We start from the raw sequence: 18,371 nt of genomic DNA on the forward strand, positions 1-18,371 counted from the left end.
TTCAATCACAATAAATACTGCGCTGTTCTTGTTTGCATTCACGTTGCTGCGTTTGCATTTTGCCCACGCAACCGTTTCTTTGTGGCATTAAATTGTTTCCAATGCTAACATGGTCGCTTTCACGTAGCGCAGACCAGGCTCCGCCAATGGGGTCGCTAGGATTCTGCAGATCTGCGCAGAACTGCGGTAATGTGCGCTCCAAGAACCTAGCGACCTAGCTTCTGCACAGATCTGCGCTGCTCTGCCAATGGGATCCCAGTAATCCTGCAGATCTGCGCAACCCGAAAGCGACCTCTGCATTGAGCGGCTGCACCACATCCTTACACAGCAACAGCCACATTGCGTTGCATCAGGATGACCTGACAGCGCAGTACGACGCCTCTGCTGCGATGAGTCACATGACCCAACACGCCTCTTGACAAACAAATGGAGCTGGGTTTCCTCATGCCCGCCGTGCTGTGATTGGTGGCGAGTCGGGAGGCTACACGTTTGCTGACGCTATTTATTCGATAGGATATCATCTGTTTTATTATAGGCCGGAGTATCCAGGTGTACAGATTTCAGAGACTGCCACTTCCTTCCTCCTGCATCGGACCATGGACCCCAGCAGCCAGAGCGACCCCTCCGCCGGGTTTCTGCCGCCCTTGCCCTCCTTCGCCACCCGGGCGATCCACGTCGGGCAGGAGCCGGAGCAGTGGCGCTGCATGGCCGTGGTGCCCCCCATCTCCCTGTCCACCACGTTTAAACAGAGCTCCCCGGGGGAGCATGCAGTAAGTCCGTTTATAACAAACCCTTATAAATCGTTTCAGTGTCTTTTATATACTAGGATAGCTCACATACAACTAATCATACGAAACATGGATTTGATCTTGATTGAATCTTGATTTATTACATGATCACTGTGTGTGCTGGAATATAAACTGCATTCTCTCATTGGAAGGGTGATCTAAATCAACCCTAAAATGTGATTGCATTGTATGGTTTTATGCCTGGCCCATGATTTAGATTTTAACGGGGTTCTCACGAATCACTGTTTGTTAACTAAATAATAATAATAATAATAATAATAATAATAATAATAATAATGTGTCCATAGTGTAGGGTAAATTTATAAACCTTTTTAGAAACTGCATGCGTTTATAAGTGGTGTTTGTGTTGGAGGTGCTATTTCACCAACTACTACTGTTACACTACCCCAGTCTGGGTATTGTCTCCATTCTCCGCGCCTCACATTACCCTTTGTTTATGGTGCAACTTTATTTATTTACATTATTATATGTTGTTTGAGATTTCAGAAGCACTTTCCACAAAGAGCTGATACCGTAGCCTCTGTAAGTGTCTGGCTGTGATGGAAATGCACAGATGTTAGATGGGTGGGAGAGGCTTGTCCTCTACAGGAAGATCTAGTCTTTAGCAATGTGGCCTAAATCGATTGAAACACGTGTTTTGTTTGTAACAGTGGCTGCTACACTGTTACTGCAATAGCAAAGCATTACCCTTTCAACAGTAACACAACATGAGGAATGCAGCTGTCTGTCCTGCTCACCTATTATGGTTTATGTTTTGGATGTAAATGTAATGTAAACATTTACTTGTATAATTTACAACAGACTAAGTTATTGTAATTATTCCAGTACCCTGGCCAGTTTGAGTGGTCTTGGAAAACATTTCATAGCATGGGTTGTGCCCTAGATTAGCTCAGTGTGAAATCTTATTTCACCCCTTCCACTGGAAAAGAGTAAGACTGTTATTTGGAAAAGGAAAAGTGTCTCCTGTACAGTCTGAACAAACACTGACCAAACTTCACCACCAACTTCAGAGTATTTGGAGGACTGTAGTTGTCGACGCTTAACCTGTACTGAATTGTACCTGATGAGGAACACGAGAAGCAACGTTCACCAGAATATTTATCTAATGTTGGGGTTGACACCGATGGGCGTTAAACAAATGCTTAATCTGTTTAACCGGTTTCTCCACCAGACATGCCATAGATGCTTTTGCAAAGAGAACGCAGGTCTGAGTAGACAAATATGTCACCTATTAAACATGCTTTGGAGCTCAGTGACGAGTATGGGGTTAGCTCATTATACCCACGTTAAAGGTTAAAAGTCTAAACTTTTTCTTAAAAGTTATCTGCCATTGAAGAACTAAGGGTTTAACATTAACACTAAAATAATTGATGTTTAATCTATCAATAGCGATCCCTGGCCAAAATCTTGCTCGTTTGTTGTCTTTGATAATTAATTCCTCTTGCTAACCACTTAGTTCAGACCCAGGAGCAGATGCATCATCAGGGAAAGGTTTCTACCTTACTAAATTGCTTCTAGGTTTTGTGAATGTGTATTTCCTTTTTTAAATGTGCTCTGTAATAAATACATAAAAAGATAATAAGACAGGGCATGGTGGGGAACTAATTATTGGAATTCCCATTTCCTCAGCCTCTGAAAACCTATACTTGTCATCAATCTACAGTCCAAAACATTAGGTCAACATTGATGCTCCTGCTTCACTGAATAATGACATTTGTGCTCCTCACTTAATATACTCTGTTTTAACTTGACTTTGTAAAATGTTTGAGTTGATGCCCAGCAAGAAAATGTGCATTATGAATCGATTGACTGTCTCATGAATACCACCCATACATGGGTCAGTGACGAATAAGGATTTTAAAATGGTAAAAAAAAAAAAAAGTTTAAAATACAAATTAAATTCTACCTTCATTAGAATGTTATGCATATATTTCAAAAAGTTTTATTTCTGAAAATAATAATGTATACTTTTTTAATTATAAATCATATGATTACTAGTATCAAAAATGTCATACTGGATAACAATGATAGATTTGCAAATTATTTGACTTTAGTTTTTTGTCAGCATAGAGTGGGTTATAAGTATTCATAGTTTGATCTCAACAAACATAGTCATCACAGAAAACAAAAGTAAAAATCACAATTAATCTCACAAATTTGGGCTTTTCTATTGACACCAGCACTTTTTCTGAATTTAGTCATACAAAACATAAGACTGAATAGTGAAAAATGCTGGGAAATGTCTGAAAATGCTTTCTAGTAAAAATTATATTATTATTGTTGTATCCTGATATGCATTTTTCCAAGAATAATCTGTGTTTTCCAAGATGGCTGATATTGTTACTCGGAATGACATACTGTGAGATTTCATATGGGATGATATCTCAAGATAGTCTCTGCAACAAAGATGTCCTTAAAAAATAATTCTGTATTTAACCGAGAGTGAGAGTCACAAAACATATCGTTTTTTTTTTTTTTTAATTAACAGTACATAATCAGAAGTGAGCAATCACTTGATGCAATACAATTCCACTCAAGGCATAGGCTTTGATAAAACAGTAGCAGTAAACATTTTAAGATTTAAAAGCATTAACTTAATAATTTTCACCACATTAACTATTTTTTAACTACAACAATGTTGTAACTCATTTATGACATGAAGTCAATTCATTAACATTTCAACAGATTAAAAAGTATATTGAATGTTTTTATATCATAATATTTTAAATGTATAGGAATAATTCTATTTTTGAACTTGGATGTATATATTCTTTTAGAACTTGCAAATGGCTTCATGGCATAAACATAAATTAAAACAAAACAATAATTACCATGTTGCCATCTCGTTTGTTATTTAAGGACATCCACACAGACAATTTGCATTAAAACTATAGAAATAATGTTATAAATTTTTATTGTTTTAATAACACAACATGACAATGTAAATATGATGCCTACACGCTCAAAAATACTCCTAAAAACAATAAAAGTATAAGCAAGTCACTCCAGATAACAAGTGAAATTGTTGGACAACAGAAAGTGATCATTGTATGACAAAATACAAGTTTTAACTTATGAATCAGGCAATTACTTGACCATTAATATAAATGTATTACTCTGACCTACAACTATTCAATGTCATCTTTCACATTAAATATAATAAAATAAAAAATATTATAAGTGCTTTTTAAGTGTTGTCCAGTATGACACAGAATTTTGTTCTCTAGTGCACCAGTGATCGAAAAGGTCAAATTATCAACATTTTAGGAGAGACTCCTTCATGATCTTCTGAATGATGGTAATGTCCGTCACATGACTAGCAAAATGCAATCTGATGTAAAAATGCTCCTGAGTCTGTTGTCCGGAATGACAAGAAATCCCAATATGGGGACAAAAGTTTCTTTCATGTATAAATGAAATGAAATTAAGAGTCTTTGCAATATTTTTATACATGAATGCAAACACTCACACAATTATGCCCAACTGTTAGATCTAAGGTTTTATAGTTTTTTATGAGTTTTGTAACCTTTTTGAATTTTCATTTTAGGTGTGGACAGTTATCCGGTATGACATTTTGGATGATTGGAGATTAATAGCTCCTAAAATTTTAAATACTCATGAAAAATACTCCTATCAGTGAATAAAGATAGGAGTGTTGAGACATATTATTCAGTTTTAATAACAAATAAATACATGTAATATGCTTGGGACACTAAAGTGCATGCCTCACGTCACTGACCCAGATGCAAACTGTCAAAGTCTCGGTATAGGGTCAGGCTTCTGAGTTCCCACTAAGTAGGCCCTGACCGTGTGCTTTGCGCGATTAGGATCCATTCAGATCAATGTAATACCCAAAAGAAACATTAATTGGATCAAATCCTTGGTCAAGTTGTTTGAGGCTCAGTGCTCAGACTTGACTTGTTTAATTGCTTGTAAAGGTTTAATGAAAACGCAGAGGGGGGGTTTCATTCTTCAGTTTGAATGTTTCCCAGAGCTCTAATAGTTTTGCAAATGGGTGGCCATTGTAGGGCATATGGCACATGTCTGCCTTGATTGGAATGGGCTCGCGTTACAATAGGCTTGCTCTCCCCTGTAAATGTGCTGTGGTTGGATTTGGCTTTGCATCCTAGAATAGAATATTCATTCCTTTCTATTCCTATTTTGTTTACTAGTCAAACTTATTCAACTTAAGTTTGCATGGCCATCTATCCATTTCACAGTGAATCTTAAAACTGTGAAATCTATATTTATTTTTATTTTTATTTGAACTATATGTCAAACCAGGTAAACAAAATGAGCTCACTTTAAAATAAAGGACTGTGGTGTAAGTTTAAGTGGTTTATATATGAGGACCTGAAAATAAAATTACTTTCTTCTTTGATAATACTGTCTTAAGCTTTTCCTGACAGCATCCTTTAATGATATTGTTTTAGTTTTACAGGGGTGGTTTTTGCTGTGTGCATCCCTTGTATTATTATGATATATTTATTTTAATTCCATATTACAGGGCTTTGAGTACAGTCGTAGTGGAAACCCCACTCGGAATTGTCTAGAGAAAGCAGTTGCTGCTTTGGATGGAGCAAAATACAGTAAGTGTGCTTATTATTCTCTTATAATCCTATTTATTATTTCAGGTAATTTCAATGGGTATTCTGTATGTTTTTTTTTAATATTATCTGTTGTATATTATTTAACTGAATTGACTCTTGGGCATGACTGTCACTCCACTGATGTGTAAGGCATAACAGTCAAATGTTTAATCACCCGACTGAATCCGTGTTTAACCCATTCTGAAAATATGCAATCGATAAACAAGATGTAATTTAATTTAATTTAACTATATATTAAACTAAACTAATCACTGGACAACATTGTGGGATAATGTCTAGTATTGGTCAGAAACTATGCAAACCGTATGCAAAATTAGGTTTTTGGCTCTTACAGGGCCTGTGTGCATCTGTCTTTCTTTCCGTGTCTTGAGAAGTCAGCAGTTCCGTAGTCAGAAAAATGTTTTATGAAAACCGTTATTTACAAGTTCAATAATTAAAAGAAAATAATTTGGTTTGACAGTTCACATTGTTAATTATGCATTGTCTAGGTCTTGCCTTTGCTTCTGGGCTGGCTGCTACGATGACCATCACAAATATGCTGAAGGCCGGCGATGGTCTCGTTTGCATGAACGATGTTTACGGAGGTGAGGACCAGTTACTAATCACTAATCAATCAAGTCATACATGTGAAAATAAAATGGAACTGATACTTAGAAGAAGATTCATGTTGGATCTAATATGACATGATGAGGTTTACTGCATGAGCACGAGTGAGAAAACCTGACAAATCAATCATTACCCCGGAGCTTATGAAACGTTGGAACGAAATCCATACAATTCAAGGGTCAGCTGTTTAATTTGGAAAATGATCTTGAAATTGCAATTCGTGTTATCACCTTCCAAAAAGATAACTGGATCCATTCTAGCCTAGTTACACATGGTGGTGGTTCTTGGACATCGATGAAAGTGCACAGCAGCCAGACACATATATGTTGGCGTATTTAGCATTTTACTGACACTCCCTCCGAGTTAAATCCATGAACATCTTGCTTTTGTGCTTTGTTGGGACGGGGGAGGGGTTGTTAATCTTTATTTTTCTATGTAGTCCTGTTTATACCGGTATATACTTGAGACATTGTTATATGTAAGCTATTTGTTTGAACATGTCCTTCTAATGTCAGGACAAACTTGCACGACTTGTATTTCACACAAAAGTGTTTCTATTCCAAACCATATTTAATCACAATTGTTTTGTTAGTATGTACTATAGAATATAAATATTTACTTTCAGAAATTGGAGAGCAATAATCTTTTTGGAGCAAAAACATTAACATTTTCTATTATTAGTAGTAGTAGTAGTAGTAGTATTATGATTTTTCTTAATCGTTTTAAATTGATTCTCCTTTTGAACCTCGACTCATTTGTTCTGCCATTTCTTCCAGGGACAAACCGCTATTTCAAGCGCGTAGCCACACAGCAGGGCCTGGAGGTGTCGTTTGCAGACTGCACAAAACTGGAGGTCTTGAAGGCGGCTATTAAACCCAATACCAAGGTATGTGTTTAGTCAGGGCTTTTCTATTCTTTCTACAGACTGAGAGTAAGCACTTTATTTGAAATGCAACATGTATGCATTGTGGCAACTGGAGTAGTATTCCAACCGTAAAAGCATCCTTAATTTGTAGTTGCCTCTGTGTTTCTAAGCAAGCATATGTTGTCTTTCACTGAGTTCATACATGTTTGTTTGTGTGTTCATAGCTGGTCTGGGTTGAGACTCCCACAAATCCTACTATGAAAGTGGTGGATATTAAAGCCTGTGCAGATGCGATTCACCAAATCAACAAAGAAATCATTCTGGTGGTGGACAATACCTTCATGTCGGCTTACTTTCAGGTATGACTCTTCTTTCGTGTATATGGCACATGGAATTGGATTTCTGTAGGTGTAGGTGGTGAAACCCGATCTTTGATCCAAGCAGGATTATTCTCTCATCATTGTCTTGGAGATTTCTCTGGTTGTATTATTCAACCCTTGTCTTTAATATTGTCTTGCAGTACAAAAGTCCTCCAGGGCATTTCCTAAATCAGTAATGAAAGACTACATTTATGAAAGGTCACCGTCAAGACTCCACTTTTGAATCGGTACATTTTAGCACTTATTTTGTGTTGTAAAAAAATCACATAGGATCACAGTGAAACAATAAAGATGGTAATAAAATAATATACTATAGAGAAACAGGTGTCAGAGAGATGCAGGATCCCTGGAGAAAAATAGGTGGGGTCATTTATAATAGCAGAATAAAGAAAAAGTCCATATGTGGAAATCATTTGAAAGATGCAAGTATTAATATTTGCTAATGAGTGGATATGTAAAACCCATTGGTACAGTTCCACCTCACCACTTCTGTGGCCTTGTGGACAACTCTCACAAGCAATGGGAAGGTTTTTATCAGCGTAACAGTGTTTTACTCTGAAAGTGTCAAGGGAAATAAAATGTGCAGACTTCTCAGGACACAGAAAGATACAAACGTTCAATATACTTTTTTCTTGGCAGTCGCCCTTATGCAGGGCGACTTATGACATTATTGTGTCTGGATGTTTAATATAGTTGCTGATAAATACTAGAAATTCTCAAGAGGGTTTGTTTCCCTTGCTATCTAGCGTCCTTTATCTCTGGGGGCAGACATCTGTATGTACTCGGCAACTAAATACATGAATGGTGAGTACAAATGGATAATTATTATGTTTGTGGTACTTAGCTGGTTTTGTCAGATCTGTCACAGAGAGGAACTAACACACTTGCAAAAATGATTGGCTTTTATATTTTAAACGTTACTGAAATGATAGGATGCAACAGAAAAATGTACTTTAATGATGCATATAAACGCACCATTTCAGTGAGTGCATTAGTTCCCCTTTAAAGAGAAAGTTACCTCATGAGCAAAGCACTGATATGTATTTTGTGCCTCTGTGCGAGAGAGAGGCTTGGGACTGTAACCAATGAATTCTCCCATCTTTAGGCCACAGCGACGTCGTGATGGGCCTAGTGTCCGTAGTTGATAACAGTCTGTACGAGCGACTGAAATTCTTGCAGAACGGTAAGGGAGATCTTTCTAAATATCGCCTGGGTGCTGTTGGGATTAGTAGCATATCGACTGCTGAAACTCGCTTCGGTTTTTGAAAATACTTTTGAAATTGTATACCTTATGATTTCCCGACTTGCCCGGATTTTTTGTTTTCAGGTTTAGCACATCGGTTGCTTTGAGGTGAGACAATTGAACTCAAGGGACTGGCGTTACTTCAGACAAGCTGAACTGTTGAAGCATAAGCGAGTTTGTGGAACGTCATCCTTTCCAAATGTGTTTAAATGGCATCTTTCACACAGTCTAAATTAATATCCTTTTTTCCCCCTCTTTCTCTTGATCTCTCCCTGAGTTATTGTACACAGGGATTGAGCTGACACTCTGTTGTTCATGGTTTTGCCGATGTACTCATGTCCGGTCATAGAGATAACTGTTGCTGGTCCATATTAGGATTTCACTTCCTGACTATTGCGTTACAAAATAAATGTATTACTCTGCCATCAATTATTATTATTTGCCAGCTGTAAGCAATGAAGTGCCAGGGGAAATAATGGTCTTCAAAATGCCCCATTACCTCTGTTCAGGAAAACTCTGATTATACACTCTCCCGGACATGCTTGGATAAAGAATCAACCTTTGCTTCAAGTTAATCATTCAAAAGGCTCTTCACTGCCTAAATAGCTATACACTACTAAACCCTGGCTTTCCCTTGCTCGTCCCTTGTAGCCATTGGGGCAGTGCCATCTCCGTTTGACTGCTACCTGTGTAACCGGGGCCTGAAGACTCTCCACTTGAGAATGAAGCAGCATTTTAAGAACGCCATGGCCGTCGCCAAGTTCCTGGAAGCCGACCCGCGCGTTGAAAAAGTAATCTTCCCTGGTATGGAGCAACTGTGAAAGACGTCTGAAATAGATTTAGAATCCTGGAATTATTCGCAGGAAGGCAGGAACATTCTAGCCAGATTATAATCTGTGTCTGAAACAGCAGTCAAGAAGTGGTAATAAAAACGTCCCATTTTAAGATCCAAATTGAAGTTAAATGCATTAATAATATCAATGAAATAGTCTTTAACAGCCCCGTTGTCTGAAATGTCATTATTGTCAGTGGGCGTTTGTATGATTTGAAAACAAATTCCTTTGCTGTATAAACTTGGAAGGGTATACCTTACTAATATGCGCAGTGCTTAATGGATAACTAACCAAACATCCACAAGATTTCACAGTTTGATCTTTGGCTTACATGAATTGTGGATTTGCAGATATCTCCAGATACAAATATATATAGATGTGTGTGTGTTGGAGATTGTGAATTCAAATGAAATGGTACGATTCACACAAGAGGTAGACTATGGCGCTGTCATTTTACAGGGAAGATATTGGGGATTTTAAAAGTGTTGAGAAACATGTTATCCAGTCTAGTTGTCCTTTTTTCAGCCTTTTACTGAACATTTTGCTCCCCATACCCCCTTTCTTCGCCCCTCGAAGGCCTGCCATCGCACCCTCAGTTTGAGCTGATGAAACGCCAGTGCACCGGCTGCCCGGGAATGATCACCTTCTACATCAAAGGACAACTCAGTCATGCCAACGCTTTCCTGGGCAACTTGAAGGTGATTTCACTTCTGTTTTCCCTTCTTTCTCAAGCTGGAAGCAAGACAGTGTTGGCAGAGATGTATAAGCTCCAGTCTAAAATGTAGGCCCCGTTAAAAAATATTATACAAAGTTGGATAGTCAAACACTAGTCAAAAATAATTCCAATATGGATTTAAAGGTAAGCTTTCCAAAGGGAGTAGTCAATAACTAGGCTAAATAAGCAGGGTCTGCATAGGTAGTTAGCCTAGTAAGCTAGCTGTAAAAGTTGCAATCAATAAGAAATCAGAGTGTATAAACTAGTAAAATACCCAGCAATAAAGTGCATAATAAATCTAAACAGACAGTACTGCACCATCAAAGCACATTATATAGCATTGTAGCAATAACTTTTAATTAGGCAATAAGCAGAGAGAGATGGCTGTGGAGCATAATAGCAAAACCACTCTATATATGAAACTTTTGAAAGCAGCCCAGGAGAAAAAGACAGGGATCTGGAAATCACATGGCAGTGCATTGTCTTTCCTAAATTAAATGATATCAATCCAAATCATATGTGAACAATGTGCTGAGAAAAAACTGCATTAATAAGTTTTTATGTCCAATTAACTGAGTATATCAATACACTTCAAATTTATGACTGAGGAAGTCTGATTAGCATCTGCCACTGCTAAACTCCATGTTATTGTTTCTCCCAGCTGATGAGAACTTGACAGCGGCCAGGGTGCATAAAACACAAGGCCGGTTTTGTATCTTTGAGAAGTGACTTTGTGCCAAATGTAGACTTATGATTAAACCCATAACCTGAAATCGTGACAATGACCTCCTGTCTGCAAAGTTAATGCCAGATTCACTCTCTGTTTTCCAGCTTTTTGCATTGGCTGAGAGTTTGGGAGGTTACGAAAGCCTAGCGGAACACCCGTAAGTATTTAATCCTCAATTACAGTGAGGGAAAAAAGTATTTGATCCCCTGCTGATTTTGTACATTTGCCCACTGACAAAGACATTATCAGTCTATAATTTTAATGTTAGGTGTATTTTAACAGTGAGAGACAGAATAACAACAAAGAAATCCAGAAAAACGCATTTCAAAAAAGTTATACATTGATTTGCATGTTAATGAGGGAAATAAGTATTTGATCCCCTATCAATTAGCAAGATTTCTGGCTCCCAGGTGTCCTGGAGTGCTTCTAATCTCAGCTCGTTACCTGTATAAAAGACACCTGTCCACAGAAGCAATCAATCAATCAGATTCCAAACTCTCCACCATGGCCAAGACCAAAGAGCTGTCCAAGGATGTCAGGGACAAGATTGTAGACCTACACAAGGCTGGAATGGGCTACAAGACCATCGCCAAGCAGCTTGGTGAGAAGGTGACAACAGTTTATTCGCAAATGGAAGAAACACAAAATAACTGTCAGTCTCCCTCGGTCTGGGGCTCCATGCAAGATCTCACCTCATGGAGTTTCAGTGATCATGAGAACGGTGAGGAATCATCCCAGAACTACACGGGAGGATCTTGTTAATGATCTCAAGGCAGCTGGGACCATAGTCACCAAGAAAACAATTGGTAACACACTACGCCGTGAAGGACTGAAATCCTGCAGCGCCCGCAAGGCCCCCCTGCTCAAGAAAGCACATGTACAGGCCCGGCTGAAGTTTGCCAATGAACATCTGAATGATTCAGAGGAGAACTGGGTGAAAGTGTTGTGGTCAGATGAGACCAAAATCGAGCTCTTTGGCATCAACTCAACTTGCCGTGTTTGGAGGAGGAGGAATGACCCCAAGAACACCATCCCCACCGTCAAACATGGAGGTGGAAACATTATGCTTTGGGGGTGTTTTTCTGCTAAGGGGACAGGACAACTGCACCGCATCACAGGGACGATGGACGGGGACATGTACTGTCAAATCTTGGGTGAGAACCTCCTTCCCTCAGCCAGGACATTGAAAATGGGTCGTGGATGGGTATTCCAGCATGACATTGACCCAAAACACACAGCCAAGGCAACAAAGGAGTGGCTCAAGAAGAAGCACATTAAGGTCCTGGAGTGGCCTAGCCAGTCTCCAGACCTTAATCCCATAGATAATCTGTGAGGGAGTTGAAGGTTCGAGTTGCCAAACGTCAGCCTCGAAACCTTAATGACTTGGAGAGGATCTGCAAAGAGGAGTGGGACAAAATCCCTCCTGAGATGTGTGCAAACCTGGTGGCCAACTACAAGAAACGTCTGACCTCTGTGATTGCCAACAAGGGTTTTGCCACCAAGTACTAAGTCGAAGGGGTCAAATACTTATTTCCCTCATTAACATGCAAATCAGTTTATAACTTTTTTGAAATGCGTTTTTCTGGATACACCTACCATTAAAATTATAGACTGATCATTTCTTTGTCAGTGGGCAAATGTACAAAATCAGCAGGGGATCAAATACTTTTTTCCCTCACTGTATTTAAATTTGTTTGCCTAGGTTTTCTCATTTCTAACCAACCCCTGAACAGCACGAGGCCCAAGTGGCTCTGTTGGTTTATGTGCTATCTGACCAACAAAAAAAAGAAAAAGAAACTTCTAGGTCAGGGGTGGGAAATCTGCAATTTATATAGATAGTTTTCAGTTAACAATGATCTGGAACAAACTAGAGATATGACTTAATCTTGATCATTACTTCAAATAAGTAATTATGTCTTCAGGTGGGTTGAGGACGGAAATTCTTTACCCCTGCTCTGTAGTCATAATCTCACAGTTGATAATGATTAAATTAATGTATTGTTTGTTCATTTATTTAACACTAGTTTTACTAGCAAGTAAATACAAAATGCATAGTAAGCTACTCCTCTTTGAAGATGTGGTATCTTCAGTTACATTGTGTTTAAAATGCCCAGTGAAGTTGGTTAGATTGCTGTGATTGCAGTACTAGCAGTCTAACACAAGATGGTATCAGGGGCACGTTGGTGTCGGCAATTTCAAGGCTGACTTTAATATCTCGCCATCATTCTGGGAGCTTTACCCTCCGAACTTTCTATCAGCTAAAATTGACAAAACAGTACAGTAGTAATTTCTCTGATTTAAAGTTTTAATTTCGCCCATGTTCTTTGGGACAGCCTAATTGACTAATTGAGTTGTGCTTCATCCTCCCAGCACGTCAAATGTTCAACAGCTACAAACGCAGTTCAATGCAATTACTACTATCAACCACTGGGGGACGATAGCTCAAAAAGCCTTAGGCTAATGATTTTAAAAGCACTTTCAGTAAAGTGCAGCGAGAGGGGAATTTCGTTTTGGAGGCTGCTATCCGAGTCCCGTTTCCCACACCGCACGGATTTTGCATTGTCAATGGCCAGCATGTTTGGTAGCACTTATATCTGTGAGAGCAACTTCTCAATGATGAAGCATATCAAATCAAAGGAGAGGAACAGACTAACAGATGAGAGTGTTTCAGCTCATGCAAATTGGTTTTACAAATATTGAGACATTGAGTCAGACATACCTATAATGGGTGTGCTTTTGTAATAAAAACAATCACACATTTAAGATTTTATTAATTAGTAGTTATATTGGCCAAGTAGAGGAAGGTTGTTTACAATATCCTATTAGTGAGAGTGTGATTCTTTGAAGAGGTTTTCTAGGTTACATGAGAAAAATGTTATCTCCTCATAGCTTACCTTTCCCGGTTGCTAATGCATTTTTGAGAGAAAGATGTGGCAATAAAGCTCATTTACAGCAGATATGTTAGAGAGAGGTTGTGGGCGTTTAATGTTCAAAGATGTATTGGATACATCATGTTGTTTCCAAATGATTGTATCTTAGAAGAAATGTACATCTAGGCTGATGTTATCATTTGTCTACATTTTCTCTGTCATGAGTCATGTCTAAACACCAGTTAATAGGGTGCAAAAATAGGGTGAAAGGTAGATGCCTTTGGGAAGTGAAAATTAGGCTTTACAACAGTGTGTGTGTGAAAGACCAAAACATTGTTAACACCAAGGTTTTGCTTTTGCACCTGGGGGGACATAGCAGTAGCTGCAGAAAGTAGCACTTTCTGTGTAGACTGTATGCTTGTCTGAATTTACAGCTCTAGTTGAAAAGCCCTCGCCAAAAAGAGAACTCTATGTAGTGTTAGATAGTTAAGTTTTTAAAGTGAAACACACACCAGGAATAAACGCCTGGTTTGGCATTTTTAGTCTGAAAAGACAGTGACCTGCAAAGTGAGTCAGCATCTCTTGTGCAACTGTTAAACTTTTTGGAAGCGTTCCTTTTAAAGAAAGCTTTGGGGGAGGGGAACGTCCATGTCTTGGAAAGTAAACAAAAACATTAAACTTTGAAATGGTCCATTTAAGGGTGACACTAAGTAGGTACTAAGTACTTTTTTCTAGTTTAATCTTTTCTTCTGGGTTTGCTTCCTGAAACTGTAACTGGTTTTGATCAAATAATGAATCTGATCTCTCACTTGTGCTTAACTTTCAGTATTTTGCTCTACATGTGTTTTTGCAGTATTTGGCACTCATCCCTGAAAAAACAGGCTTCTGATTTCAGATTTCTCTTCCTCATGCCCACATGAACTTGACATTTACATTTTATTTTCTGTATAATATCATCCATAGTTTAATAGTTGCTAACGTGGTTTTTGTTGGTTATTTTCTTAAATTATATAAGTGGATATGAAGAAACCATTCCGAACTGTCCCTCTTCGGTTTGATGTCTTTGAGGTCAATTTTTAGAACGATATGAACTCAAATTGACAGACACCATTCACACATAGAAGAAATTATAAATGTAATTGTGTGGGACAGGCACTCTAAACCCCCAGATATGATTATTGCATGAAATTCCTATCAACAGAATAGCCTAACATCAGCCTTATGACCTTCGTGGCTTTGCTTTTAAATGTTGTGTGTGTTTGTTTGTTTCTTCTGTATTCAGTGCCATCATGACTCACGCCTCGGTTCCTGGGAACGAGAGAGAAGAACTCGGCATTAGTGACACGCTAATTCGATTGTCTGTGGGTTTGGAAGACGAGGAAGATATTATTGAAGACCTGAAGCAGGCGCTGAGTGCAGCTGTGAGTACAAGGCCTTCATCCTTGGTGAAAACAAACAATAACAAATGCCAACAGAGTGGGATCAGCTAAATGCGGTCAGTGAACTTGATTTCGGAGTTATGATTTGGTAGCGTGACTGATTATTTATTTTGGCTTCCATCTTTGCTGTGCAACACAAGGGTTGTGAAAAATTATAAATGCAAATTATTCTAAATGATGAAGGTATGACGGTTAATAATTTTTGTTTGTGTTACATAAGCCGTAGTTAATACTACACAGATTTTTGATCCTTTTTGGGCTCCATGTTTGTCAGATTATCAGTTGGCAAATATTTAAGAGAACTGTGAAAAGAATACATTTCTAGCAATCTGCTAAGGATATTTTTTTATTGAAGTAAGATCAGTTTCTTTATACCTAGTAAATTTGTCATAGGATGTTGCACTTTTAATATGGTTTTACTCTGGTACCATTGGTGCATAGTTCTTATTATGCTTTCACTGTGTTTTGCTGAGTGTTACAACTGGTTTGCCATAGTAAACATGCATTATAAAGGTTTATCAGGGTATAGTGTGGTCCAGTGTAGTAGAGAAAAGTGAATGCATGTTGTAAAACCGTGTCAAAAGTGCACAATTCCTGTGGTGAATTACATAAATTGCTTCTAAATGTATGGAAAATGGGCGTGTTCAGTAAGGAAATTATTCACTCTAGTTTTTCAGACCAGACACTAATATGATGGTTTTCTCTGCATGAAGTACTCTTCAATTGTCTGTTCCCTCAGGAAATTCCTGTCAGTAATGCAATGACCCCACACAAACACCACAGCAGTTTACCCTGAACATTTTCTTTTATACAAGGAGATCTTGGCAGATGCGTTCCTGAACACGACCGTGTTCGCTGAAGCCGTGTAAAACTAAACCCATTTCTCCATAGAAATAATAGTTATAAAAGGTGTGTTACAATGGAAGGCAGCGAGAGAGAAATAATGGTAAATAAGTGTAGGACACTGAAATAACTATACGTATTAGCCCAATTTTATAATGCATGTAATAAATAAATGTATAATAAACAAAGGTTGTAAATAATCCACTTCCAAACTGTCATGTTCTGAAACCTTGATCGTGCAAAGTGAATTTGTTCCTTAATTATTTTGCTGTGGTGTTCTGACACCGTGTTAAGCGCTACTAATTAAAATTATCAAGTTAATGTAAGTCAAGTTTTTTTTCAAGTCTTTTTTTTAATTTAGGCTTCACTTCCACACAGGGCTGGTTTCACTGTAAATGCAAATACATTGCAATGGTCTTATGATATATTTCGGAAATGCAGTTTTCAAATGACGTGCAGAATCGCAAGCTGGTAATACTACTTAAAAGATGAGGCAAATTAAATACGCACACGCCCAGGAAAGGAAAGCGCAACACTGATTCAAGTGGGTGCAAACTTAAAGTTGCCGAAAGCCACAGTTTAAATTGTGTTTCTTTTGCAGGCTGTCCTTGTACTTGATAAAAGCAACACATAAATTGGGTCCCTGTATTCAAAAAGACTATCGGGGGCCTGATTCAGCAAACTAGACCAGGTGCTCCAAAACATTTTGTCATCAGGAAAAGTATTAGTTTTATAGACTGTAAACTCCATCGTGGATTTGCTTCCTCGTATTTGTGATTCTCTGCGTGACCCTGTCCAGGAAGAAGTGGTTATTGAGAATGGACAGATGCCTCATTCTGTGAGGAAGATAAACCTAAAGACATGAATATGCTTGTTCATGGCTGGGCCTCTCTCATCAATTCTGTCATAGATCGTGTAAATGGAGTTGGTGGAGAAACCGAATAGATCTGTTTCAGGAAGAGTTGCTCGAAGTAGTGTTGTAACTGATGTCCTCAATATCTACCTCAAGTGGTAAAGGAAAATAGATCCATTGTGCAAGTAATTTGAGAAACTATTGAGAAAGCAAGACTCTGCTAAGTGATCAATATTTTCTTAAAAGCAGGGCTGCCAAAATTGTGGCTTTTTCTGTTTTGTTGTTCGTTGTCTAGTGGGGGCGTTAAAATGAATGGAGCAAAATGCATCCATTAACATTTTACATTAATCTTTCTATCTGTTTTGTTTCAACAGCATCCTGGACTGAAAAACTAAAATCCGCAATTAACTACTGGATCAGCAATGACAGTTTCAACAGTAGCGAGGAACTAACGTTGATGTACATTTACAGTACTGCTGAAATTACAACCCTGTGCCTTTGATTAATCATCAGATTGCTTACAAGGGAACCTATTCTGAAACAAAATACAGTTTTCTGCTGGTTAAAAATATGCGTTTTCGTAAGTGCTGTGTAATTTGCTTGAAGCTGGTAGCCACTTCCTTCTGTGTAACTAGGCCTACACATTAGAAGGAGGAATGGAAATAAGGTGTAAGGAGGTGGGATGCTATAATAATTTATCTGTGAAGAGCTACAGACCTAGAGAGCTGAAGCTGTTTTTGCAAATACCAATGAGATGCAAATTGTTAGGCACTTGCGAATTAGTAAGGCATGTGCCACGAAGGGCGAAGGTGGACTGCTATGAAACTTGCATAAATATTTCAGATTTCTACACATCTCTAGCGTGACCTTTGGCAAAGCCTTAATTTAAGATCCACGATTTCATAGAAAATGTAGGCCTAATGCTTGTGTAACCTGTAAGTCACCCTGGATAAGTATTAATGATGATAAATAATAATATAAAATTGCTACTTTCCAGCTTTAATGCAAATTTCAATGCTGAAACCCATTAAAATGTTTTAAAATTCAACTGCCTTTGCTGTTCTTTTTCACCCCCAAAACTCTTACTGATATATTTGACTGTAGGTGAACACTTGGCTGTGATTTAATTAGTGTAAAGGGTTAACTGAGCTTTTTATGGGGGTGGGAAACTAGCAACTAGCAAGTAACTAGTAACTAGCAAGGAATTAAAATCAAAATGCATTATTATAGTATAGCCTTTGCGCACTGCTGGCAACAGCCTGTTTTGCAGCCTGTGCACCCGGCATCCTTTGCCCTTGAATTGCTTGACTCTGGGATGTTGTCGCTGTGTGGGAACGAGGCTAAAAGCATGTACTCACCTGTTTGTTTGTGTCTGTTCGAAGCCCTTTCCCCTTCACTTTTGTGTGGCGTCTATACCCGGCCTAGCAGTGGCCTTGCAAGAGCGGCAGCCTTGTGAGAGCAGGAGGACTGTTTTAGATTTAGTGAGAGCTACAATAAAGGGCATTTGAACCACCTTCTCTGCCCTCTCCTGGTAATTCTAAAGTGCTAGAATAATAGTAAGGCTTTAGGAAAGGCTAA

At 38.4% G+C, this 18,371-nt stretch overlaps 1 protein-coding gene across 2 annotated transcripts; it reads left to right on the top strand.

Annotated features, from left to right (window-relative positions):
- Positions 1-422: 422 nt before the first annotated feature.
- On the top strand, positions 423-17,841 carry cth (cystathionase (cystathionine gamma-lyase)). Of its 2 annotated transcripts, none has more exons than XM_066692009.1 (12): positions 423-770; positions 5,317-5,398; positions 5,908-6,003; positions 6,802-6,911; positions 7,115-7,249; positions 8,017-8,074; positions 8,376-8,453; positions 9,165-9,317; positions 9,923-10,044; positions 10,893-10,945; positions 14,941-15,153; positions 17,168-17,841. In XM_066692009.1, exons 1-11 carry the CDS (start codon positions 597-599, stop codon positions 15,146-15,148), a joined length of 1,269 nt encoding a protein of 422 aa, XP_066548106.1. In that variant the 5' UTR covers positions 423-596; the 3' UTR covers positions 15,149-15,153; positions 17,168-17,841. The 2 variants fall into 2 exon arrangements, with proteins under 2 accessions (XP_066548106.1, XP_066548107.1); XM_066692010.1 differs by having other exon boundaries at positions 429-770; positions 14,941-15,079.
- Positions 17,842-18,371: the final 530 nt, after the last annotated feature.

The sequence above is a fragment of the Amia ocellicauda genome, chromosome 19 (assembly GCF_036373705.1).
Source record: "Amia ocellicauda isolate fAmiCal2 chromosome 19, fAmiCal2.hap1, whole genome shotgun sequence".
Taxonomy (NCBI): domain Eukaryota; kingdom Metazoa; phylum Chordata; class Actinopteri; order Amiiformes; family Amiidae; genus Amia; species Amia ocellicauda.